The 25,972-nt window shown below is 35.7% G+C and overlaps 3 protein-coding genes across 3 annotated transcripts in view; 1 reads left to right on the top strand and 2 right to left on the bottom strand.

Moving 5' to 3' along the window:
• cdyl (chromodomain protein, Y-like) overlaps positions 1 to 16,515 on the top strand; it is a 46,623-nt gene extending 30,108 nt beyond the window's left edge. Inside the window, exons 5-8 of the mRNA XM_087240822.1 lie at positions 2,296 to 2,506; positions 5,562 to 5,705; positions 12,042 to 13,258; positions 14,369 to 16,515. Of these exons, the coding sequence (XP_087096948.1) occupies positions 2,296 to 2,506; positions 5,562 to 5,705; positions 12,042 to 12,200 (514 nt within the window). The 3' untranslated portion in view covers positions 12,201 to 13,258; positions 14,369 to 16,515. The remainder of the gene's footprint in view (positions 1 to 2,295; positions 2,507 to 5,561; positions 5,706 to 12,041; positions 13,259 to 14,368) is intronic.
• The window catches only part of csrnp1a (cysteine-serine-rich nuclear protein 1a), an 811,199-nt gene that overhangs the window by 167,466 nt on the left and 617,761 nt on the right, over positions 1 to 25,972 (bottom strand). The window lies entirely within an intron of this gene.
• Positions 16,495 to 24,012, bottom strand: rpp40 (ribonuclease P/MRP 40 subunit). The gene is given in 8 exon segments (NM_001002148.1): positions 16,495 to 16,785; positions 17,734 to 17,868; positions 20,155 to 20,353; positions 20,441 to 20,566; positions 20,652 to 20,747; positions 23,014 to 23,082; positions 23,590 to 23,734; positions 23,827 to 24,012. Coding segments are annotated over 8 exon segments (1,086 nt in total). The 5' UTR covers positions 23,944 to 24,012; the 3' UTR covers positions 16,495 to 16,586.

Here is a 25,972-nt window from a genome sequence, read left to right as displayed (position 1 = left end):
ATCTGACTCTAATTTTAGTATGAGGTGGTTTAGAATATTGATATATTTATCCTCGTTTTACCTGACTCCATACATTTATAAGATTATTTTGTTTCTTTTAATATTACTTTAGATTATGATTGAATATTCTCTTAGATTCATTATTGTACATTATTCTCGTTCATTTGGTTTCCCATAACATCCTGAGACTTGTACCGGCTGAGTATACAATCTTTTAAACACAAGCACAAGTCAGTCTTGGTCATTAAACAGAGATGATTATCTGCTCTTCTAAAAAGGCAGAACCCTACTTACTCAGATTATGGTATTTTTGTGCGATCCCCATAGATCTGCTATCTACTAAAACAAAACTAATTAATCATACCATAATCATTACTATAAAATCAAGCAGACCAATTTACTATTAGTAACTTTGAATAATCACCATATGATTTAAATAGTATTATAAGTTTAGAGATGAAGGCCTAGCCACATTTAGATTGGTTTAAACAGTACTTTGTTGTTCTAAATAGAAAACCCATTATTGGCCTTTTACAGTCTAAGTATACTTGATTGATGCTAATAGCTGCGTTTTCCATATCGTGCCTAAAATGAGCGAGCCAAGGCCAGTCGTGTTTCCACTGTCACTTCCGGGGCCTAATCGAGCCAAAGCAGGGCTTTCTCGGGGCCAGCGGCTGACCTTTTTCGGCCCACCGAATACTGCTCGCACTGCTCCATCTATAATGTTTTAGTCCGTTACTCACCTGTACCGGGGCTTGTGGTGTTATGGACTTAACGTAATCTACTAGAGATAGTTACACAAACTCTGTTTGAATAATTCAAAATTTCAGCCTATGGGCTGATCTGATTGCAGAATCGCCCCGAACATTTAAAAACTTCCCCTTATGTAGTAAATCCAAGAATCGCCTCGAGGAAAGGGCTGTGTTGAATAACAAAAGGCATTTGCATTTAGTGGAAGAGTATCTGTCTATAGGACAGGCACACCCTTCACAGAGTTTCAACAGATACATGAAGTTTTATATCTACTGTTTTGATTGTCTAATTCTGAGGTAATGAGACCATTGTACCATTCGCACCGAGACATTTTTATGATATCAAACATGATAGATAAAGTCACTTGGATTGATATAGAACATTCATACTTTTATTTTATATACCATTCTGTGTGAGTACAGTATGAAGAGAGGGTGAGTGAACAGGGGGGTTGCAGGGATGCTTCAAATGTAAATGAAGGAGAGGAGCTGGTTTTCCCGCATTCCCACCTGGTGGGTTGTGGAGCCAATTGTCTCTGTGTTTTCAGCTCATATTTGAATCGTCAAAGACATCAAAATATTTGTGGTATCTCAAATCTTACAGTGTAAACTGAAAGTGTGAAGGAGTACACTGTCATTGTAGCCTTCATTCAAGTGATCTCAGCACTGTAATCTACTTCAGCAAAAACTCGCTAATCTGTCAAAATGAATTTGGCGAGCCTGTTGGCATCTGACAGGAGTGTCATCTGTGTGCGCTCATTTTTCTGCTGCTGTAGCTCATCTGCTTCAAGGTTCAGTGTGTTTTGCGTTCAAAGATGCTCTTCTACAGACCTCACTTGTAATGAGTGATTATTTGAGTTAATGTCACTTTACAATCAGTTCAAACCAGTCTGGTCATTCTCCTCTGACCTCTGCAAGGCAAATTAACCCGTAAGCATAACATCTGTTATTTGGATATTTTCTGACAATTATTTGTAATCCTTAAAGATGGTTGTTCATACCCAGATCAGCCCGTCTGACTCCAATGATCCAGGCACATACCAAGTTACTTAAAGTCAGTGTGACATCAAAATTTACTATGTTTATTTAGCTTGAACACTGTCATTATTTAGGTGAACAGTTAATCTGTGCAAATTACTGTGATCAATCAAAGTCTGACCATCTGCTTCTGGTTTGTGGTTATAATTCTTCTCTGCTGATGTCAGTTTGACTGCTTCAGCCACAGTATTCTTAACCATACCCCTCTTACCGTTAGTTTGCTATGAGGGAATGATGTGCAGAAACATAGCCCCACCCCAAATCAATAGTCTTTTTCAGTTGGGATGTACATCAACATACTGAAATAAAAGTCTCAGCAACTTCCAGGTCATGCAGACTTTAAATCACATTTCTTTCTCATTCTAATGCTCAGTTTGAACTTCAGCAGAGATTGATCATGCCTAAATGCATCAATCATGTGATGGGTTGATTAGAAGTGTACTAAATATGTGTCTTTTGATCATATTTCAGTGAGAGAATTCAGTGTATTTTCTGTTATCTTTAGAACTTTCGTCAACACATTCATCCAGTTCAAGAAGCCCATCATTGCTGCTGTGAATGGGCCTGCCATTGGTCTTGGAGCATCTATCTTGCCCCTGTGCGACGTGATCTGGGCCAATGAGAAAGCTTGGTTTCAGACTCCTTATACAACCTTTGGCCAAACCCCAGATGCCTGCTCGTCTGTTACATTCCCTCTCATCATGGGAGTTGCATCGGTCAGTACATTTAAGTTTTTTTTTTGTTTTTTTTACACTTGAATATTTAACTTATTTGAATTGAACACATCATGTATAGCATTTATTGTTTGTCGTATGCATTCATTCATTAATTTATTATCAAGCCTTAATCTGTTAACGGATACTAGCTAGAGATATAATTTATATGATATGTTGATCTCTTGGCCTTACTCTGATGTAATAGGTATTTATTTGCCATGTAAAATACATGGGGGAAAATTTGACCACTTTGTAATTGAAAAGTTTAGAAGGCCCAGTGAAAGGTTAAAGGCTGATTTATACTTCTGCATCAAGCGCACGCATATGTTCCTGCGCAGCCTTCATATGGTCGCATAGCCCTCACTGTGGCTGATGCTGACATCACTTCTCAAAAAATGTAACTACTCGACGCGTGATTGACTCTGTGATTGGTCGACTTGGTAGCTGTGACCAGTGTGGGCAGAACCGAGAGCAGCGTGAATCCATTGGAGCGAGTGTTTACAAGTGTCAAGTCCCATAAAGTAGCTCTAGATGGAAACTGTTTTGTGTTTATCTTATGATTAAAGTTGTTGCACATCCACTGGTTCCTGCCTCTGAATGTGCGAGCTTTAGGTACTTATACATTAAGGTAGCGTTCAGAAAAAACAAAACACCAGCAAAGAAACACGACGCAGAGGAACATATAAATCTACTGCCAGCTACTGTTTTGAAAGGGTTATTGCAGAGCAGAAGTTAATGCAGAAGTATAAATCAGCCTTAATAAAGCTACATTCGGTCCAATAACTAGGGCCAGATGGAATCTGCGGTCATCTTTTGCCATTCCTGTGGAGAATTTTGGTAAAAATATGTGGATTTCTGCGGAACTATTTTGGGAGTATCATAACTAAAACCTTAATATGTAAATTGAAAATGATATATTTTTAACTTTTATTTAATGTTTAAAATGCAAATCCAATTAGATTCACTTTATTTGGTAAATAAAGCAAGTCTCTCATATAATATCTCTAAAAGACAGAAAATATTACTGTACAAACTGCATTATACATATATCAGATGAACATTTTCACATTAGTCTATAATATTACTGTAATTAATTTAAAAACTGAATAAATATAGATTTACACACATTTACTCAAGTAAATAAACAGAGTTAATAATGGGCTAAAAATCTGCAGAAAATCTGTGGAATTCTGCGTGCGCAGATTCCATGTAGGCTTACCAATAACCCTTTTCAATCTCAAGAATTAATAAAACCTTTCATTCTGACCAGTTGTCATTTTCTAAAAAGTAAAACTGCTCCAATGATAATTTTCCATTTGGAATAAATGTTATCAAATCTATATAGAATAAAACAACTATTAACATTTTACTCAAACACATACCTAATCAAGCACAAGAAACAGAATTTTTTTATAGTTATAATATAAAATGTCAATGTCAATTTTATTTATAAAGCACTATTAACACAGCCAGAGGTTAACCAATGTGCTGCACAATACAAATCCCAAAGAGAAAGATCTATAATTATAGTTAAAAAAAACAATTCTTACTGGTAAAATGCTTAATCAAGAGAAAAGTTTGAACCTAGATTTAACAACAGACAGAGGATCGAGATCTAATACAGAGGGGCAGAGCATTCCCCAATCTAGGACCCGGTCACCTCTGCATTTCAACCTTGACTTCGGGAAACATAATAATTTCTGATTTGATGACCAAAGAAACTGACCAGGGGTGCAATACAAACATAGTTCGTTGATTTGCTGTTTCCCAAATCCATCGTTTCAACAAACATTCCCAAACTGCATCGCAAACTTGTATGCTTGCCACCACACCTCTGGAGCTGTAGTTAGAAACAGTTTCTGGCTGTGTTCTATTCCCAGTTATCCCCCCTATGCGCTACTCATTTAGAACATTCCTACATTTAAATTGGAAATGATTAAAAAAACATTGAAGTCATCACTCTTAGGTGTAATTTGCTTTCTAACTATTTTTACAGTTCAGTTTTAGCGATCCTCATATTGACAATTTGACTCTTCATAGTACAATTTTAAAACAGTTATGCCATTTTGAACACAGCCGTGGCTCATGATGAAAGCTATTTGTGATCTATTATTTAAAAGTGGAATTTAAGCAACGTCTCCAAAGCTTGTGAAAACAAAAATATATATCACACTTTAATGCTTTTAATTTATAGCAGGTTATTTATTAAGAAATCTATCTGTATATGACACAGACCTGTTGGTAAGAACATTTCTGCAGTGGTTTAAATGTGTCAAATTGGAAAGTAAACTTTTCAAATTAAAAAATTTTAATAAATAAACAATATCCTACTTCATAATAATAATAATCATTATCATTATTATTTAGTAGGATTGTTTTCCAACAACCATTACCATTAAAATTGTTTAAAAATTGAACCATTAAAATGACATATATTTCAATTAATATGGAAAACAAGTGCATGTTTTTACCATTTTCTCTAAAGAAGTAGTTAGTTTTGGGAAACACTCGTCACCATATTGTTCTTTTCCCAAACGATGCATCGTCTTATGATAGTTCAGCCGTGAGTTACTTCATTGTTTGGAAAACGCACCCCAGGCTAATGTTTGGTCAACAGATCTGACATAAGTAGGTGCAAAGCCATTTAATGATTTGAAAACCAAGAGAAGAATTGTAAAAGTAACACAATAGTGCAGAGAACGCAAGACTGGTGGAATGTGGTCATGCTTTTTGGTACTGGTTAAAAGCCCTGCAGCAACATTTTAAATTAACTGTAAATGAGTTGTCTGACTAATCCCAAAATATAGCGAGTTACAGTAGTTTAACCTAGAGTTAATAAAAGCATGAGTTATATCAAAATGTTTCTAGATAGAATAGGTTTAACTGCTGTTAGGAGTCGATTAAAAAATCATTTTTACACCCAATATTGCAAAATGTTTCTAGGATTTGCAGATAACTGACTTACAATAACTTTTAAGAATATGTTTATGCAATACATATACAATGCTTCTTGGTAAATGATGTGATTGGCTCTTCATTGATTCTTTTCTCACAGGCTAATGAAATGCTATTGAGTGGGAGAAAGTTGACTGCTCAGGAAGCTTGTGCCAAAGGACTCGTTTCCCAGGTTCTGTGGCCCGGGACTTTCACACAAGAAGTCATGGTTCGCATTAAGGAGCTAGTATCTTGTAACTCAGTTGTAAGTCATCTTTTTGTTTTTGTTTTTTCCAGTCACGTTTTCTCGAAGCATACATCCACACATTGCCTTTACATGCTTTAATAACGTCTCATTTTAGATCATACGCATCTGAGCCACAAACTCTTTCTCAAGTCAACTAGAACTCCTTATTTTCTTTAATGTTTTGGGGTATTTTATGGACTTTAAAGGGGTTGTTCACTCAAAAATGAAAATTTTCATTTACTAATCACTCCAAACCAATTTGAGTTTCTTGTCTTGAACACTAAAGAAGATATTCTGACCAATGTTGAAAAGAACTACCATCGACTTCCATGGTAACTTTTTGTTTCCTTTTGCCAACATTTTTCAGAATATCTCATCTTGTGTTCAACAGAAAAAAAGAACTTAATACAAGTTTACAATCACTTGAGTGTGAGTAAATGGTCAGAATATTTACATTTTGGGTGAATTACCCTTTTTAGACCTGTTAAGATTATAAATCATTATTACATCAGTTGCGATAATACCCAAAGTATACTTAAGTTATTTTATTTTATGTGTGTGTTAGGAACATACTCAAGTCAAACACACAGCATGCTGTGATTTTACTGAGATTCACCTTTTCTCAGAGTGTTTTAGATGCTGTTTGCACCTGAGTTTTGCACTGTCCATTTAATCAGATTGACCAAATCTACAGTATATTAATACCGGATGTTGATGGTAAAACCCCATTTGCTACTGTACACAGGCACACGACAACATTCAAACTCAAAAAGGTTCATGCTTGTGCAGTGTCTTCACTTTTTGCCATCTTTAGTAGTTTAAAATTCTTTTTTTGAATAAACAAATGAATGAACAAATGATTAAAAGCAGCAGTAGTAGGTTGAGAGGATCCATCTTGATTTGAGAGGATCATACAGTGTCACAAAAGGGTGTTTATCCCTCATATTTCTGCAAATATGTGTTAATATCTTTTTATAGAACAACACTGCAGAAATGACAAAATGAGAAGTCGTCAGTGTAAAATTTGTATAGCAGTGTAAATCTATTGTCCCCTCAAAAGAACCAAAGATACTGCCGATAATAGCTGAACTCCGGGCAACAAAAGTAAGTACACCCCTAAATGAAAATGTACAAACGAAGCACAATTATTCATTTTCCTTCCCCGTCATGTGACTCATTCGTGTTACACTGTCTCAGGTGTCACCAGATAGCAGGTGAGTTACATTTGGTGTAAAAGTTCCTCCACTCTCTCCACCTGGCCACAGAAAGTTCAACATGACAAACAGCTCTCAGAAGACTTTACATAAAGATGGCCTAGGCTATGAAAAGATAGTACATGTTAGAATTCCCAGTTTCAGACTGTCGGCTGTGACATACTGAAGCAAAGCATGATCCACTCCCTCTGGAAACTGGGCCACATAGCAGTGTTCCATCATGATTCTGACCCCAAACAAACCTCCAAGATGACCACCGGCTTCCTAAAGAGGCTGAGTGAGGGTAAAGGTGATGGACTGGCCCAGCATGTCTCCAGACCTAAACCCCATAGAACACCTCTGGAGCATCCTGAATAGGAAGGTAGAGGAGCACAAGGTGTCAAATGTCCATTACCTCCGTGATGTTGTGGTCAACTCATTGTGTAAGAGAATTAAAGCCATGCTGGATAATGATGGTGGCCACATAAAATATTGACATTTGACATATCCACCTAGGGGTATCCTTTCTTTTGTTGTCAGGGGTTCAGCTATTATTTGCTGTATTGTTAGTTATTTTGAAGGGACAATATATTTACACTGCTATACAAACTTTACACTGACGACTTTTCATTGTGTCAAAGTCATTTCTGCAGTTTTGTTCAATGAAAAGATAGAAATACATATTAGCAGAAATATGAGAGGTGAATTCACTTTGGTGACATACTGTATATGAGCCTTTACGTTTCCTGCTTATACATTTTTTAATAATAATTGTACATGACAAGCAATGGGACAAATGAATTACTTGAGTCAAATTTGCTATTATCAAATCAAAGTCTACTTTTGACTTAAAAAAAATGAAGATTTGATTTTCAATCACTCTTCTGTATGTCACTCTAATCCCCCGACACCTTCATTCTTCTTCAGAACAAAAATGAAGATATTTTAGATTCACCCCACGAGCTTTCTGACCCTCCATAGACTGCAACGGTCGTAAAACGTTCAAAATCCAGAAAATTCAGCAAAAAACGTCAAAATATTCAATGTGACTTCAGTGGTAAGTTACTGTAATCATATGAAGCTCCAAGAACAATTTTGTGCAGCAAAAAAAATGTAAAATGACTTTATTCTAGTGTTTTCTTGTCCTTGTCAGGTCGATATGGTGAGTGTTTACTATGTGCAGTATAATATAGTGCCATTAGGGTCAGCAGTGCAACAAGCAGGCATCACATTGCTTGTAGTAATTGCTTACTGTGACCTGACCCGGTTGAAGAGGGAACATAGACTAACAATGTTGTTTTAAACCATTTCCTTGGCACAAAATTCGTTTTCTTTGGGCTTTGTGGGATTATAGTGGAACAACTGAAATCACATGGAATGTTTCATTAGGGCTGCTCTTGATTATGGGAAAAATCATAATCACAATTATTTTAGTCATAATTGTAATCACGATTATTCAAAACGATTGTCAGTTGAAGTCAAATTTATTAGCCCTCCTGAGAAATTTGTTTTTATAAATATATCAAATGATGTATAACAGATTCAGGAATTTTAACAGTATTTCCTTTTAAAAAAATTATTTGGAGAGTCTTATTTGTTTTATTTTGGCTAAAATAAAAGTAGGTTTAAATATTTTGAAACCTATTTTAAGGTCAATATTGTTAGCCTCTTAAGCAATATATTGTTTGATTGTCTGCAAAATAAGCTGCTGTTATACAATGACTTGCCTAATTACCCTTTGAATCGCACTACAATGCTTGTATTTTGAAAAATATCTAGTAAAATATTATTTACTGTCAACATGGCAAAGAAAAATTAAATCAGTTATTAGAAATGAGTTATTAAAACTATTATGGTCAGAAATGTGTTGAAAAAAATCTTTCCATTAAACAGAAATTGGGGAAAAAGGTTGCTAATATTCAGGAGGGCTAATAATTCTGACTTCAACTGTATATATATATATACAGTTATTTTCCACCCTGCAAAGGAAAGAGGAAATAATACAATAATACAATAGAATAAAAATATGAAACAAACTGTGCTTTAAGCATCTTCACTGTAAGAAAAACACTTTAGCAACAAAAGTCCTTCAGTCAAGAGCAGTGTGGGATTTTCTCCTTTTGTTGTTTGATTAATGATAAAAACAGGCGGCAGCAGGAATATTGCGCGCTGTCACTTTAATGGTTTCTCTTTCACGTGTCTTTTGATTCTCAACTTGTTTCTTTATTACACAAATGAGGGTTAATATGAATAATCACTAAACACCGCATTTTGACACCTAATTGTCCATTAAAGCGCTCGCGTTAAGATGACTTTAGATGTGTGCGCTCTGCTTGTCTCAGTGTGCGAATGAGACCGAATGTGTGTGCAGAATAGGGGTGTCAAAAATAATCGTTTTTTCGGTGCACTGCGATGCAGACGCGGACAATTCAGTATCGGTTCAGTAATAATCATAACCGGTTTTTACTGACGTCATTTACCTCATATGCGCTCTGTCGCTAGGCAGGCGATCGCGAGTATTTACAGCGCTTTAACTAGTTAAAGAGCCCATATTATACATGAAATAGGGTCATATCTTGGTTGTAAGGGTCTCCAACAACAGTTTAATATGCATGCAAGGTCAAAAAACACTTTCATGGTCTTATAATCTGCATTTATTTTTACCTAATTATCCCAGCGACTCCTGTATGAATCGTCCAGTGATTCATTTGTTCCCAAACCCCTCCTTAGCGCGAAGCTAATCTGCGCTGATTGGACCAATGACAGCCTGTTGCGATTGGTCGACTGCCTTCAGTCAGAGTGAAATGCCAAACAGCTAATCAGCAATATAAAAGTAATCACAGTTCATACACGCTCGATGGTGTAGGCGTGGAGTTTAGCTGCCAGTGGGTCAATGTAAATACAGACTATGGACTTGAAAATACAGACGATTAACTATTTTATTGAGCAAAGACTCCAAAAGCAGTTGAGGAGATCTCCTAGCTTCTCACTCTGCTCTTTTCACAGACACACACACACACACACACACACATATTGCACAAACACACACACGCACCCTGCTCCGGACGACAACGCGCGCGCACACACACACACACACACACACACACACACACACACATACACACCTCCGGACGACATCGCACGCACACACAGACACACACACTACTCCTCGTCCACGGAGCTCCGTTAACGCAGCACGCGTCGCGTTTTTAACGTGACTTTGCACGCGATAAGAGAATATAGCCAGTTAACCTGATACAGTACACGCGGTTACAAGTAACAAATCACAACTAAATACATTTGCAAGCTAGAGTCAACGAGGCAACTTTAATCACACGTACTTACACTTGAGAAATGGAGGAAGAAAAATCCATCCTGACGTCCATCAGTAAGTTACTCTTTACTGATCCTTCCTTTAACAAACGCTGATGAAGTATTCTTTGTAGCATGTAGCTTCCAGAAGTTTCCAGTAGTTTCCAACTGCTTGGCTATAATGCTGAGGTTTCATGTTTGGGTAGAGACTCAATATATCCATCTGCAGTGTGACTTCAATCGACCGGCATGTTTGTGTGTGTGTGTGTTTGTGGGTGTGTGTTTGTGTGTGTGTCTGGGTTTCTGCGTCAGAGGGCGGGGCCTCAGGTTTGAAATCTCCTGGGTTTGCGCGTGCACGTGAATAACTTGGTTTCGTTCGTACGTCATGGCGAAACACCTAATGAATCGGTATCAAGGCGACTCGTTTGAAGCACTATGAGTCGACTCTTTTATAGATGAATCAACCGTTTTAAACACTGTACACTAACAGATTTAAGCCTTAGCTGGATACTTCACTTCACTTAGAGCTGTGTTACACAATACATGGAGGGGAATTTTCAAAAACCCATAATATGGGCTCTTTAAAACTCATAAACTGTCCACAATTTCACTGTGTGTGTTTGCTGGATCAGTCTTTCACTGACATATACAACAAAAGCCCCTATTTCACTGAGATCGAGAGAATGAAAGTAGCCTACTCCATTTTTCTCTCTCTCTCTCTCTCTCTCTCTAGCGCGCACACGCGCTCTGTCTCTCTCTCTCTCTTTTTCTCACACACATAAACAGTGGCCCATTTGACCTGCTGGCGTGGCTTCTCTTCTCTTCTCGGCTGTTTTACAGCGTTACTTTTGCATCCAGAAACGAGCGCGTGTCTGCAGTTTTCTCCACCGTGTCTATCATACATCAGCTGTGAGATCGCCGCTGCCGCCTGCCGTTTATCAGTGTCACTCATCTGTGAAGAACGCAGCGCGCAAGAGCCAATCGCAAACGTTTTTTTTTTTTTTTGAGGGTGTGACCAATCAAAGGAGTGTAAGAGAACTAGACAAGGATCAGAAATTGAGCTGGATATTTATATTTGTTTATATTATTTGCTAAATGCTCGTGTTGTTTAAAGTTACAGTTAATATATCTGACTGTTTGTATTAAATGACAAAATTGTATTACAAATAGTATATAAATATAAATATATTCATACATTTTAATACAAGAAATGCTGCTGTGAAGAAAATATAAAACTGTGTATGGAAAGCACCATCAATACACCGTGATGCACCGAAATATCGAATTGAACCGAATCGATGGCATGATAATCGAAACCGAACCGAACCGTGAGACTAGTGTAGGTTCACACCTCTAGTGCAGAAGCATGCGGTCTCGTTCGTACTTTTAAGAGCAACAAATGTGTACAACTGGAAAAGGGGCGGTATATGATGCAATAATCGTTTATCTCGAATAATGGTTTTTCATAATCGTTAGAAGCCAAAAGCGAGATCGGATTTTTCGATTAACTGCACAGCGCTATGTTTTAATAATGTTTTTGGTTCTTTTTCTGGACAACCCTTGCTGTCTATGGAGGCAAAGAGAGCTCTCAGATTTCATCTAAAATATCTTCATTTGTGTTCAGAATACAGCTGCAGGTCTCAGGGGATTGGATTGAGGAGAGTAATTTATAACAGAATTATAGTTTTTGGGTGAACCATTTTTTTTTTTTATCAGTGCACTTCTATACAAATTCACAATGCATCCACATCCATAAGTCATGTGCCTTCTTTTTTTGTTTTCCTTTTCTTCTTTATTTTGTCCTCCTCATCTTATGTTGTTCATGCTGATGCCACCGGAAACACTAAAGGTTCTGCGCGAGTCCAAAGCACTGGTGAGGAACATAAACCGAGCAGCTCTGGAGCAGGCCAACGAGAGAGAGTGTGAAGCCCTCAAGAGGGTGTGGGGTTCCTCTCAGGGCATGGACTCCATCCTCAAATATCTACAGAAGAAAATTGATGAATTCTAACTCCTACAGGTCTCAAATCCTCCATCCTCAAGTGCCTAATGCTAAATAAACAAGGTTTGTCCATGGCTACTTCTTTTCAGTAGGATTTCCTAAACAGGAAGACTAACCAGATGCACTTCTCCGTCATCCAGGATTGTTTGTTTTCAACGAGCATCTCATTCTGCTACACTTGATTATGACCTTGATGCAAAGTTTGAGATAAGTCTTGCACATCATCGCAAAAGGACTATTTCTGTCATCCTCTGTTGTAACAGGACTGAAGTGGCAAGTGTCTTTGAGTTGTTTTGACAGCCCTCTATGCAGAATAATTGAGAAGGCAGTGTCATTTAAAAAGCCGATGCATGAGACTTGAATGAGTTCAGTTTTGTGATTGGTCTCTGTGTGGTTATTGCTAAATGAACAGGTTGGCATTAGAATCGGGTTGGTAACTTTTTTTGTAGGTACTTTTATGGCATGAAATAGAAGTCGTCTTGAGCCTTGAATATTCAGGTAAATCTCACAGACATTCACAGCCCTTTGTACTCATTTATATGAGTAGACACATTTATCAAGAAATGTAAATGAAAATGTCACCAGTACTTGGGGACTTAACATGATCTTAAAGATATAAGATAGAAAACCCAAAAATAAAGTGTTTAAAGGAGAGTTTACCCAGAAATGAAAATCATCATTTTCTCATCCTCCTCTTATACCTATCCGGTTTAGGAGTTTCTTCCGTTGATAATGTTGGAAAAAGCTATTGACTTTCATTGAGTATTGTTTTGTTCACACTATGGATGTCAATGGCTGCTTTTATCCAACATTCTTCAGATTATCTTCTGTGTTAAACAGAAGAAAGAATTTTATTGAAGTTTAGAAACACTTGATTGGGAGTAAAAGGTGAGGAAATGTTCTTTTTAGGGTGAATTACCCCTTTAGTTTACTCTGAGAACATCCAAGATGTAGGTGATTTTTATCTTCAGTAGAACTTTTTTGACGTTTTTATCAAACCTGTGGTGCTTGGTGATTTTTATAAAATGTGAATCAGTGGCTACTGCCATTTTGGAAGTCAAAAACTGGTTGGCTGAAATAAATGAAGGTCTTACAAAGTGAAATGATCCATGAGTGCAGGGATCACCAATCTTGTTCCTGGAGGTCCGGTGCCCTGCCGGGTTTAGCTCCAAATTACCTCAACACACCTGCCTGAGTGTTTCAAATATACCTAGTAAGACCTTGATTGGCTTGTTCAGGTGTGTTTGATTAGGGTTGGAGCTAACATCTGCAGGACACCGGACCTCCAAGAACAAGTTTGGTGATCCCTACATTAGTGTAAGAAAGTGAACAGTATTTACTGCATTATTACTTTTAAACCACATCCATCTGCAAATAGTCCTGAACGCATCCTCAAATTTCCTGTCACGATGATATACGTGTAGACACAAACTTATTAGCTGTTTTCAACAGAGAGGGAGGGCACTTATGTTGTATTGTTGATTCAAATATTTGTATTTATTCTGTTTCACAGTTTGCTAAAGTTTGATACACGCCACTAATTGTCATGAACTCATGACCCAGATTGTTCTGAACACACTCAAAAACATTTGCAGAGTCTGTGGATTAAAGTAACACTCCACTTTATTTGAAAATAGGCTGATTTTACAAGTCCCATCAACTTAGAATCTTACCATTTTTGAATCCATTAAGCCAATCTCTGGGTCTTGTAGGAGTAGTTTTAGCTTAGCTTAGCATAATTTATTGCACCGTATTAGACCATTAGCATCTTGCTCAAAAAATTACCCTATTTAAAGCTTGACTTTACTTTATTAAGACAAACGGAAAATGAATGTTGATATTTTCTTGGTAAATATGGTTCGGAACTATGCTCAGGGTACAGCAGCAAAGTTCCCTGATTAGTATGCAGGAATGAGAGTATAGTTCCTAGACATATCGGCCTATAAAATGAAAACTTTCAGTTCTCTTTCCATTATTAGTACACAATGTCAAGCTTAAATAGGAAAATTATACTTATATATATATATATATATATATATATATATATATATATATATATATATATATATATATATATATATATATATAATTTTTTTGAAAATCTACCGCAATGCTAATCTTTCTAATTTAATTATATGATTTATGCTTAGCTAAAACTGCTCTTGCGAGACAGACAGAGATTGGCTAAATGGATTCAGAAATAATCAAATTCAACAGTTCAACTCTAGGTGACTTAAAATTAGCTCATTTGTAAAAAATGTGGAGTGTTTCTTTGAGGGTAATGCTGTAAATAATGTTCTGTGTTTGTACAGACTGATCAGTTTGTAATGTATGTAATTTTTGTTTTGTTTTGCTTTACTCTGCTGCATTTCATGAGTTACCAGAAACCACAGTTCCAGCTAAAAAAATCTTCCTTATTGTTCTAGTGAATTAAATGCCACCTCCATCTTGAGTAAATGAACAGGAGAATTTTTGGGGTGAACTATTCTTTTAAACCAGTGGTTCTCAATTGCGGGCTTCAGGCTCTCCTCCCCTGCCTGGCCACCTTGTATGAGGGCACACCTGATTCAGCTCATCAGCTTTTAACAGAGAGATCCATGAAATGATCCTTGTGTGTCAAATGAGAGAGACATACTAAATGTGCAGGTCGGGGGGGGCCTAAGGACCGGAATTGAGCCCCACTAATGCATCAAAGGACAAAAGCACATACTTTTTATGACTGTGTAATAATGATTGTCAAGACAAAAATCAACACTCAAGTACATGTGGACGAGGCCTTGGCTTAGTAGGAATGAACAGTTATTTGTATCAAAGTTAACTTTTGTACTTTTTCCCTGCTTAATTTTAAACGTTTTTTTTTTTTTCAGCTTTGTTAGTTTGTATGTTCATACAAACTGTTTGCTTTTGAGTAACATTATTATACCACCAAATAATTTTGATGTACATGTTTGTTGACAAATATTTCTAATTTAATAACTTATGAAATTGAAGGAGGAAGTTCCTCATGAGTCAATAAAGGATGCTGGCATTTTAAATCTGCATCCTTACGTTGTTATTTTTCTTCTGCTGGTTCAAACTGACTGGACTGCTGTATTATCAGAAAGAGCCCTGGAGGTTAAACGACCATCTCTAAGGGAAGATCAACTAAAATCTTCCACAAACGCCTGTAGTTACTAGCTAGTGTGTACTGTTAGTCAGTGGAATACAATGTTTTAGAATGTGAGGGAATGGAGTAGGTTTAGGAAAATGGCTTACACAAAACTATTGAACGTGACAAATTCCTGCAGAAATATTAAAGCCCTACCTCTCAACATTGTTTTCAGCTATGAAGTGTGTGGTTTGAACCCCATCCCTTTTTAAAATTGCTCTGGTGCAGCAGATACACTATTGCTCTGTCCTATTCCAAAATAACTGCTCTAAATAATCTACAGAAACTCAAAATTGAAGTCAGTAATCAGTCCCAGCAGTGTAAATGATATATGTTATTAATTCTGTTCAGTATTTATTGACTATAGATTGAATTTGCTGTAGTAGTTTCTATAACACGGAATAACAGGTGGTCGTGTGTGTTTTTTCCCTCTTTCCAAATGGTTTTGTAAAATGACTTCTTGTTTTGTTTATGGAATGATATTTATGATTGTGCAAATAGATTTGTTTTCATTTGTATTTCTTTGAATGCTTCAGTTGTTTTAAAAGACATTTTTTTGCAAAACAATGTGACAGGTCATGTTTGATTATGAAGTGGATTGCGACATTAATGATGTCTTCTCTGTTTTAACTTGTGTGTATAATGTAAACTCAGCTTCGCTGGCTTATAACTGATGTCAGTGAAGCTGGTTTGATCTGTGAGGATTAACCTAGACTGTCTTTTAACAACCCAGAAAAAAAGTTCCAATTTACTCAAGCTTTGCAATAATATCTTAAATTCGTTAAACATTTTTGGTGTGTGTGTGTGTGAGCGAGCTCGGCCCTCTCTCTCTCTCTTATGGATGTCTTGGCATATTTGCATTGTGTAGTGTAATGTTAAACATGGCTATATCAGAGGAAATATTGCTTTATTCCAGTCACTTCACTGACAAATAAAAACAAAAAAAGTCTCATTATGGTTTTCTGACTTTCAGCATAGCTGTACACGTCATCTGCCTTTAGTTTCAAACGCTGGTCAAAACTAGATTTTGTTATAAATAAAGGGCAATGTGTATTTCTTATAGTTGATATGCTAAATGTTATAAATTGTACAATCTGTAAATTTTTTTAGGTTTCTGAACATGTAACAGCTGTGAAAATGACTGGTCTAAATAAATTGATATACTATTTTATTTTACTTTGGTCCTCTTAAATGAATTTAAATAAAAGAACTTTTATATTGTACATTTGAACACAAAGCCCATTGTTTCAAGGTGGACAGGCATCTTGAGCACCGGTGGCCATGTGTAGCCAGTAGTCCTGATTCTTGAAACAAACAAAATTGTAGAAGTTTTCACCACCTTTGAGGAAGCCGTGCTCTGAGGTTCCCCACGACACAGGACTGTCCATAAACCCATGCACTGTGAGGGAAAGCCATGGTGAGAACTTCGGTTCATCGAAATACTTCCTGAAAGACACATGTTAGAGAAATAGACAACTTGTAAGTTTCAGATGTCCTCCTCGCTTTTTACAGCACAAGCATCCTCTTGAGAAAATAACTTAAGCAAATGTGTACTTATACATATTTCATCACAAACTGAATGTGAATGTATTAATTTATATTAATATTGCATGAAATGTAACACTTTAAATCTGCTATTTTATAATATGCTGTTATCATACAGACTGTATCATTACTTCTAAAACACAAGTCGCAGTTTAAGAATTATTATTATTATTTTAAAGATGCCTCCACCATTTTTCCATCAAATAAAACAGTTGTCATTCCAATTCGCTACTGTAAACAAACTGAGTTCTTCTGATTGGTACACTGAGCCTGGTAAGGGCTTGAATGGGAAACCACTTGGGAAAACTAGGTTTCTGTTGGAAGTGGTGATAGTGAGGCCAGCAGGAGGTGCTCATCCTGCGGTCTGTGTGGGTCCGTATGTCCCAGTATAGTGAAGGGCATATTCACAGCAGTGTACTAGAAGCATAAACATTGTTCTGTTGCATTTTTAAAATGACTTGCATACAATAGCAACCAAAATATGCTGTTATGCACATCAGGCATGCAGTGGGTGATGATTTCACTCTGTAAACCAGGGGTGCCCAAACTCATTCCGGGAGGGCCAGTGTCCTGCATAGTTTAGTGTCAACCCCAATTAAACACACCTTTTCTAGGTATACTTGAAATTTCCAGGCAGGTATGTTCAAGCTAAACTATGCAGGACACTGGCCCTCCTGGACCAAGTTTGGGCACCCCTGCTGTAAACAATATGCTTTCGCCACTTTGGAAGAGAGAAAAAAAAACCTTTAGAACCCACTTAAAATAAAAAAGTTAGCATTTTTAGGCCTTCAAAACACTGGCTGTGTAAATAAAAGGCTGGTTGTGATACAGAAGTGATTGTGTGCTCACCTGAGCTCCTGCAGCAGCACAAACACATTCTCAGGTGAGATGAAGCCAGTGACGCTGCACACCACAGCCTGACTGATGGAGCTCTGAGGCTCGGGACACACATATGTTGACAGGAAACTGTCAGCTGCATTTTCACTGAAAACACATAAAATTCACTTAAGAGACACACTAAGAAATGGCAGTTTGTGAAATACCATGTTTCCAAATCACATATTTTTGTGCACATCAAAACGCACTGGATAAAATCTTCATATATAAATCTTCACAATATATTGTGATATGACAACAATTTCACCCAAATCATTTGGAAATATATCGTTATGAACTGTTCATTACACTACAAACTAAAACGTAACTGGAATAAAGATTACTAACAGCATTCAGGTGCAGAAATTAAATAAATGAAACTGCAGAGTCTTCACCGTATAAAGCAAACTATCTTTTTTACAGCTACAAATGTTATCTTTTCATGTGCTTGAATACTTTACGCTGACTCGGAATGCGAACAGTAAGAAAAGGTTTCCACAGGTCAGGGAATTTTAAAAAATGTCTATTCCAGACATTGAAAATCAGTGAATGCGAGCAGGGGGGCTTGAGCAGCTTGCAATTCTCTTTTCCTATGGATTTATACATTAAGACACCATTAAGGTCAAAATTATTAGCCCTTTAAGCTTTTTTTTTTTTTGATAGTCTACAGAACAAACAACCGCTACACAATAACTTGCCTAATTACCCTAACCTGCCTAGTTAACCTAATTGACCTAGTTAAGCCTTTAAATGTAACTTTAAGCTGTATAGAAGTGTCTTGAAAAATATCTAGTCAAATATTTTTTACTGTCATCATGGCAAAGATAAAACAAATCCGGTATTAAAAAAATAAATAGTTATTAAAACTATTGTTTAGAAATGTGCTGAAAAAAATCTTCTCTCCGTTAAACAGAAATTGGGGAAAAAAATAAACATGGCTCATAATTCAGGGGGGCTAATCATTCTGACTTTAACTATATATATATATATATATATATATATATATATATATATATATATATATATATATATAGTTATGTAACCAGGCCCGGATTGGCGACGCTCCAGGGACAGACGAGTCTTCGCTGAGGCCATCTTCCAGCCTAAACCACGACGAATGAAGTTCTGCACAAGACTTTTGGCCAGCGGAGAAATTAAAATGGTCGTGCCAAACTGAGTCTGGTTCTCTCAAGGTTTTTTTTCTTCACTCCCATCAGGTGAAGTTTTTTTTCCCTCTCCGCTGTTGCCACTGCCTCGCATGGTTCAGGATTGGTAGAGCTACGCATCAATGAATTTGCTCTTCAATGTTTGAATTCTCATTAATGATTAAATCACACTGAACTGAGCTAAACTCAACTGAACTGAACTTAAACACTAAAACCTGAACCACACTGTTCCAGTTACTGAACCACACTGTTCCAGTTACTATGACCATTTATGTGAAGCTGCTTTGACACAATCTACATTGTAAAAGCGCTATACAAATAAAGCTGAATTGAATTGAAAAAAAGCTGAATTGGCTAATCGGGAGGACCAGGAGAATTCCCGGTGGGCCGGTCAGTTTTTTGGCTGCGAGGGCCGGTGTTCCTAGCTCCAGAATCTGTTGCTCTCAGCAGTCACACTTTTTAAAAATAATTTATTTATTTACTTGACCACAGCCTTCTTATTCATTATTTTACCGCAGCTCTGCTCTTTTAATCTTTTTATCCTGCAGGCTAATGTTGATATAACTAGATAAGTCACCATTCAGTGTACAGCTGTTGTGGTACAGTGGTTAATACGATATAGCCACCAACCCGGGTTCGGACCTAGTCTGGGGGATAATTTTTTTTTTTCATTTTTATTGATAAGACATATAATACTGTAAGGGTTGTTGAACATTTGAAGTTCTAAAACAGCTGTTTTCTCAAAAAAAGACTTGATAGTGTAATTAGAAACTGAATTGAAAATGACCTTATTTTAATATAGTCAGTGGTGAACAGAGGTGGGCCGGTCTAAGGCTTGAAACTCCAGGGCTGAAAAAGAGTCCCACTCCGGCCCTGTATATAACCCATATAATCTATGGAAGCCAATGGCTGTTTTTTCCATCATGCTTCAGTATATCTTCCACCATGTTCAGCAGAAGAGGAAAAAACTAAAGTGGATCAAGTGGAGGATGGAGGAGTAAATGATGGCAGAATTTTCACTTTGGGGTCAACTATCAATTAAATAAAATGATATTCCATTTTTTCCTGTTAAAATTTACAAATTTGATTGGAAACAAAGCAACGTCTGACTTGAAGTTGAAAATAATATTTCAACAAACAATAGAAGACAATTATACAAGAACTCATCATGACACGATGACTGGTTTCTGTGCATTTAGTCTTTAAAATTATTTCTGAGCTCACTCACCAATTAATATCCAGATTAACTGCTCCAAGCCACTCCAAGAAACGATGTGGGTCACATGACAGCGTCTTTCCTTGTATATCCGATGGGTAAAGTGTGGGACACTGAATATTTTTCAGGATGTGCTGGCTGAAAACAGGCTTGTGCTCCTTGTATGTGTAACGGGACAGCAGCGCATGAAGAACTTCGTCTTCATCAGAACCTGAAAAGGTTTGGAATACAAACAGCAAAGGCAAGTGAAAAATCCATCACAAAAGCCAGTGATGGTAATAATGCATTCCCTACAAACCTGTGTTGTACTTGGTGAAAAGAAAGTCATATTTGAGTGGAAGTCTGTCTTTTAAAGATGACAGAACCCGCTGGTATCGTTTGGTGCCTGGAGCCAAGCTTTTATCCGTGAGGTCAAGAGTCACAACTACAAAAATAAAGACATTGAAGAATTGTAATACTGTTTAATGAATAGTAGTTCATTTCATGCTGCTCAGAGTAAAGACATTTACCAAATCTCAGAGCCTTTCTGTGATTGTACTGGGATGGTCGGCCCTCCAAGCCAAGTTGCTCGTATGTGTCTTTATTTAAAGACAAAATGAACTGACCTGGGGGGAGAAATGTGGCAAATCAACATGAATTCTAAAAACTTTATAATATGGAATTATTATTAACATTTTCAAATAATTAAACCAAATAGGGCTAATGCAGATGGACTTTTAATTTTTTAGTAACCCAGCTCAATTGATTTCCGTGGAACAGTATGGCGTTACAAAATCACCGCATTTAAGGTGTTATCTTTAAAAATCTTTACTGCCTGACTGAAATACGATATAAAGTGGGTCTTAGACTGTACAAGAAGCACTGCATTCAATTCCATTGTCCTGTGCCATGACTTTAAAATAAGAACATTTCTTTTACCACAGTATTTTCAATGGTGTTTCTGTGTTCATGACCTGTGCTCTGTGAATTTTCCACTTGAACAACTAAATGAATACTTAAGTCTATTTAACTGATTATATTTTAATTACATTACAACATAATGCTGTAAAAGGTACTGTATGAAATTGAAAACAGTCACATATAGCCTTCACTAGGCATTTATTGGGGGTTAAAGAACACTAGCTGTGCATATTCACCTTATTTTTCGTGTACAAGGGGGTGCCGTCTTTTTGGCTCGAGACTTCGGGCCTCAATCACTTCCATTGACTTTAAACAACATTTTGCTGCTTAATGTTGAAAACTGATATTCTCTTATTATATTATTCTGCTTTGTCAGCATAGTCATGAACACACTTGTTTGTAGAGCATGTAGTTTGACTGTTTTTTGTCATTTATTATTCGTAGTCATTTCTACCATTGGCAACTGAATCGGATGTTCTAAAACAATCCCAAAAACGAGCACACTTCTGCATTGAGGAATAAAGTCAATAAACCATTAATTTTTTTTTTTATTATTAAAAAAAACAATTAATTATTTTAGGGATTATGTATATTCAGCCTGTTGATTTACATTGTTGATTTTTTTTGTTGAATACCAGCAATATATGGTACTGTAAAGTTACAGTTCACCCAAAAATGACAATTTCTACCATTGGCAACTGAATCGGAAGTTCTAAAACAATCCCAAAAACAAGCACACTTCTGCATTGAGGAATAAGGTCAATAATATATTTATTTGTTTAAATAAAAAAACAATTACTTATTTTAGGGAATATGTATGTTTTTGGCCTGTTGATTTTGCACAATACCAGCAATATATGGTACTGTTAAGTTACAGTTCACCCTAAAATGACAATTCTGTCTTCACTTGTCATCATTCAGCTTTCACTTGTTTCAAACCCGTTTCAGTTTATTTCTTCTACTGAACATGAATAAAGATATTATAAACAATGTTGACGACTTGTAATCATTGCCTTCCAGCGCATTTATTTCTCCTATCACTGGCTACCAGTTTCAGGCATTTATAAAAAAGTTTTTCTTTTGTCTTCAACAAATGCAAAGTTTGAAACCACTTGACAGTGTTTAATTGATAAGTAATGCATTTCAATATAATCAAGAAAAAGTGACATAAAGTGGAAAAAGATGCTCAGATAAGAATAAAAAATCTCAGAATGCCACAAATAAGCAAAAGCGTGAATTATAGAGTTGTTTATTAATAATAAACGCAGTGCTTGGATTACAGAACATCACTGGCTTATATATATATATATATATATATATATATATATATATATATATATATATATATATATATATATATATATATATATAGTTGATGTCAGAATTATTCAACCCCTGTTTATTTTTTTCCCCGTTTTTTTCCCCAAAACATTTCTAAACACAATAGTTTTAATAACTGATCTCTAATAACTGATTTTTTTATCTTTGCCATGATGAAAGTAAGTAATATTTGACTAGATATTTTTCAAGACACTTCTATACATCTTTAAGTGACATCTAAAGGCTTAACTAGGTTAATTAGGTTAACTAGGTAGGTTAGGGTAATTAGGCAAGTTATTGTATAACGGAGGTTTGTTCGAAAAAAAAATATAGCCTAAAAACTGTTACAGAAATTGATATTGTTGTACTCAACATTTTTTGTTTGTTCTGTTTGAAAGATTTGATTTATTCTTTTCATGCAGATGAGTGCAGATTTTACATTTTTATTTTATTATCTTTAACTTCTTAAAACTATTTCTTTCCATTAAATTATAAAGATAAAATATTATGTTGTCTGAATGTCATCTTGTTGTCATATTATTGGTTTTCTTTGCAAGACAAATTTAAAGTACTGAATGAATTAACCTGATTAACTCAGTTCAATAAAATAAAGCAGCTTTGTTAGAATCACAGCACAAGTGCATGTCTTACCACTGGAAAGAAGTGCAATGGAATTATCTTCATCAATTTTGGTGTTGTAAGAGAGTGCATAGAAATGTCCTGTGTAAAAATAAATGAATAAATAAAAATCAGTAACAGATTCTTACATTCACATAAACACTTTAGCTAAAAATAAGAAATAATTCTTTTGCAGCATTGTTAACTTTAATGTTAGTAAACATAAAATAGCTACCTTTTGTTTTTGCTCATGTTAGTTCACAAGCTTACAAGTCACAACTGTTTAAGACTGTTTAGTCCAGCAGCCAGCATCTTATTGCTCACAATCTCACTTGCAAGACTTTTAGTCTTGTTGTTTGTGATTGTTGTACAATGTATGCTATGTTTCTATATGTTGTGTTTTATATACAGTATGCGACTAATGTGTGTATTATTATTCTAATTATTAGTATTAGTGTGAACAAACAGCTCTGGATTAATACACATTGAAACCATCTGAAATGAATCAATGCTGTATACGTCTTTAGCTCGTGTTATGTAGCGTATTACCCAAAAACTAAATATAAGGTAACGTTACACAAAAATGTTAGCCATAGACATTTCTTGAACCTTTCTTCACGAGCGACTGCAGAAATGTTTCTTCCAGCAGTTCATATACAGGCAGGTCCCGCACTAAATAATAAGGGCTGAAGCTGCTGAAGGCACTGCTGATGTTAGCAGGCAGGATCCCGCATTCAGGAATCAGCACTGAGGTCTGCGGGAAAAGCATTCCCTCAGTAAATCATCACGGTAAATGTTTACAATCAAAGTCGCTATGCTGAGCACATGTCTCGTGTTGAAACTTGCCTTGTAGTTAAAGCTGTGCTTCGACACGTGGATGTCATGCCGAGACTTTTCATTCAAGAAGTTTGATTTCTCGCACACCAGCAGGTTTCTCGGGCACTTTTCCAGCTCTGGCGACATTTTAATATCTGTACAAAATACTTACATTGTTGTTACATCAAGCAGCGAAATAAAGAAACGAGTTTATTACACTAAACTGCATCGGCGCGCCTGTTTAATGTTTCAAAATAGTGGCAACTTCGCCTGTCGCAAAGGTTTGACGTCAGTTCCTGCTGTCAGCAGAACTCGAGCAGCAGTTCGCGAGTCTTTGAAAACGATAAAATAATATAACTGATAAAATATTATTTAATTTTATTTGGAAAAACTGGTATCCATTATATAAAAAAATCGGTAATTATGAATAGCTTTGAGAATGGGGGTCTTAATATGCTGGATTTTTGTACATTTAATAATACTATCAAAATTAAATGGGGAAAATTTTTCTCAAAAATCCAACCTCAATCTGGAATTTTATTCCAAATTACATATTTTCTAAATTTGGAGGGCTTAATTTCTTATTACTCTGTAACTATAAGGTTGAGAAAATACCAGCTAAATTATCTCAATTTCATAAACAATTTCTTCTTGCCTGGTCACTATTATACAAGCACAACTTTTCTCCTCACAAATATTTTATTTGGAACAACCAAAATATTGTATATAAAAACAAATCTCTTTTCTTTCAGCGCTGGTTTGAAGCAAATAGTCTGCTTGTAAGTCAATTATTTAACTCAAATGGCCATTTATTAAATTATAACGAATTTCTTAATCGATTCAATATTCCCATCCCCCCTAAAGAATTTGCTGTGGTATTTGATGCTATACCATCTGGTGTTATTAGATTATTCCAAGGCATCCCCTATCCTTCTGTTTTACCTCTTTTAGACCCTTCTACTACAATGATTGGAAAATGTTGTTTCTCTGCAACTTCTTCAAACAAAACAATACGTTTTTTATTTCTTAATGGAACTGTATCAGTTCCAAATGTTACTTTTTATTGGAATTCTTTTGTTTCGGATATTGATTAGAGAAAAATATGGCTCATCCCAAATAACTACTTAATTACAAATAAGATAAAAGAAGTTTCATTCAGAATTATTCACCGTACATACCCAGTTAATACTCTTTTAGTACGATATAAAAAAGATCTTAATATTAATTGTTCATTTTGTGGGCAGCACCCTGAGTCCCTGGTTCACTTATTTTGGCAATGCAATTACACTAGGTTGCTTTGGAAAGACTTCTCACTTTTTATAATTGAGAATGTTGATGAGGAATTTTCCTTGCTGTGGGAGAATGTTTTATTTGGTTTTGTTGATTATGGAACGGGGACTTTACATAAAAAGAAAAAATATTTTCTTAATCTTCTTGTCTTATTAACAAAATTTTATATCCATAAATGTAAATTTTCAAACCAAAAACCTTTTTTTTATATTTTGCTTACTGAAATGCAGTATTACTTTGAAACAGTGTCTAACTCTTTTACAAAAAAGGCTTTAAAAACAACTGAAATTTGTATTTATTATACTATAATTATAATATAATTAAATTATATAATTACAATTATATAATTTTTTTCTTTAACTTGTAATGTATTTACCCCTCCTGTTTTTTTTTTTTTTTGTTATCTGTTGTTGTTTCTTTTTCCAAAATTGTTGCTCTTTTTGTCTCTTCGATTTCTTGTTAACATACAGTGATTATATATTCTCACTTCGTATATTAATAAAAAAGAATCTTTGAAAACGACCTTTACTTCATAATCAACAGTTGATAGATGTTTTATCCTTTTATATTTGTTATCATTATTTATTAGAAATAGACTAGACATTGTTAGTTATTTCCCCCCGTTCCTTTTTATTATATTTTAACATGTACATACTCATTTCAATGTACCAGATATAACATAAATCAACAAGCAAACAAATGAACAAACAAAACAAAATGCCTCTCAGTGTTTTACATCAGAATACAATATCACCTCTTTTACTAATCTAATAAACCCATTTCCAACTCCACCACCTTTTAACAACAAAATAAAAGGTCCCAAACTAAAAAAATATATATGTATTAATTTCTTAATATAGATTTTTTTTTTCATTGACATGTTATC

The sequence above is a fragment of the Danio rerio genome, chromosome 2, assembly GCF_052040795.2.
Source record: "Danio rerio strain M-AB ecotype USA chromosome 2, GRCz13ab, whole genome shotgun sequence".
In the NCBI taxonomy this organism is placed as follows: Eukaryota; Metazoa; Chordata; class Actinopteri; order Cypriniformes; family Danionidae; genus Danio; species Danio rerio.
The sequence above is the reverse complement of the archived record's forward strand: the minus strand, read 5'-3'. Positions and strand labels throughout refer to the sequence as shown.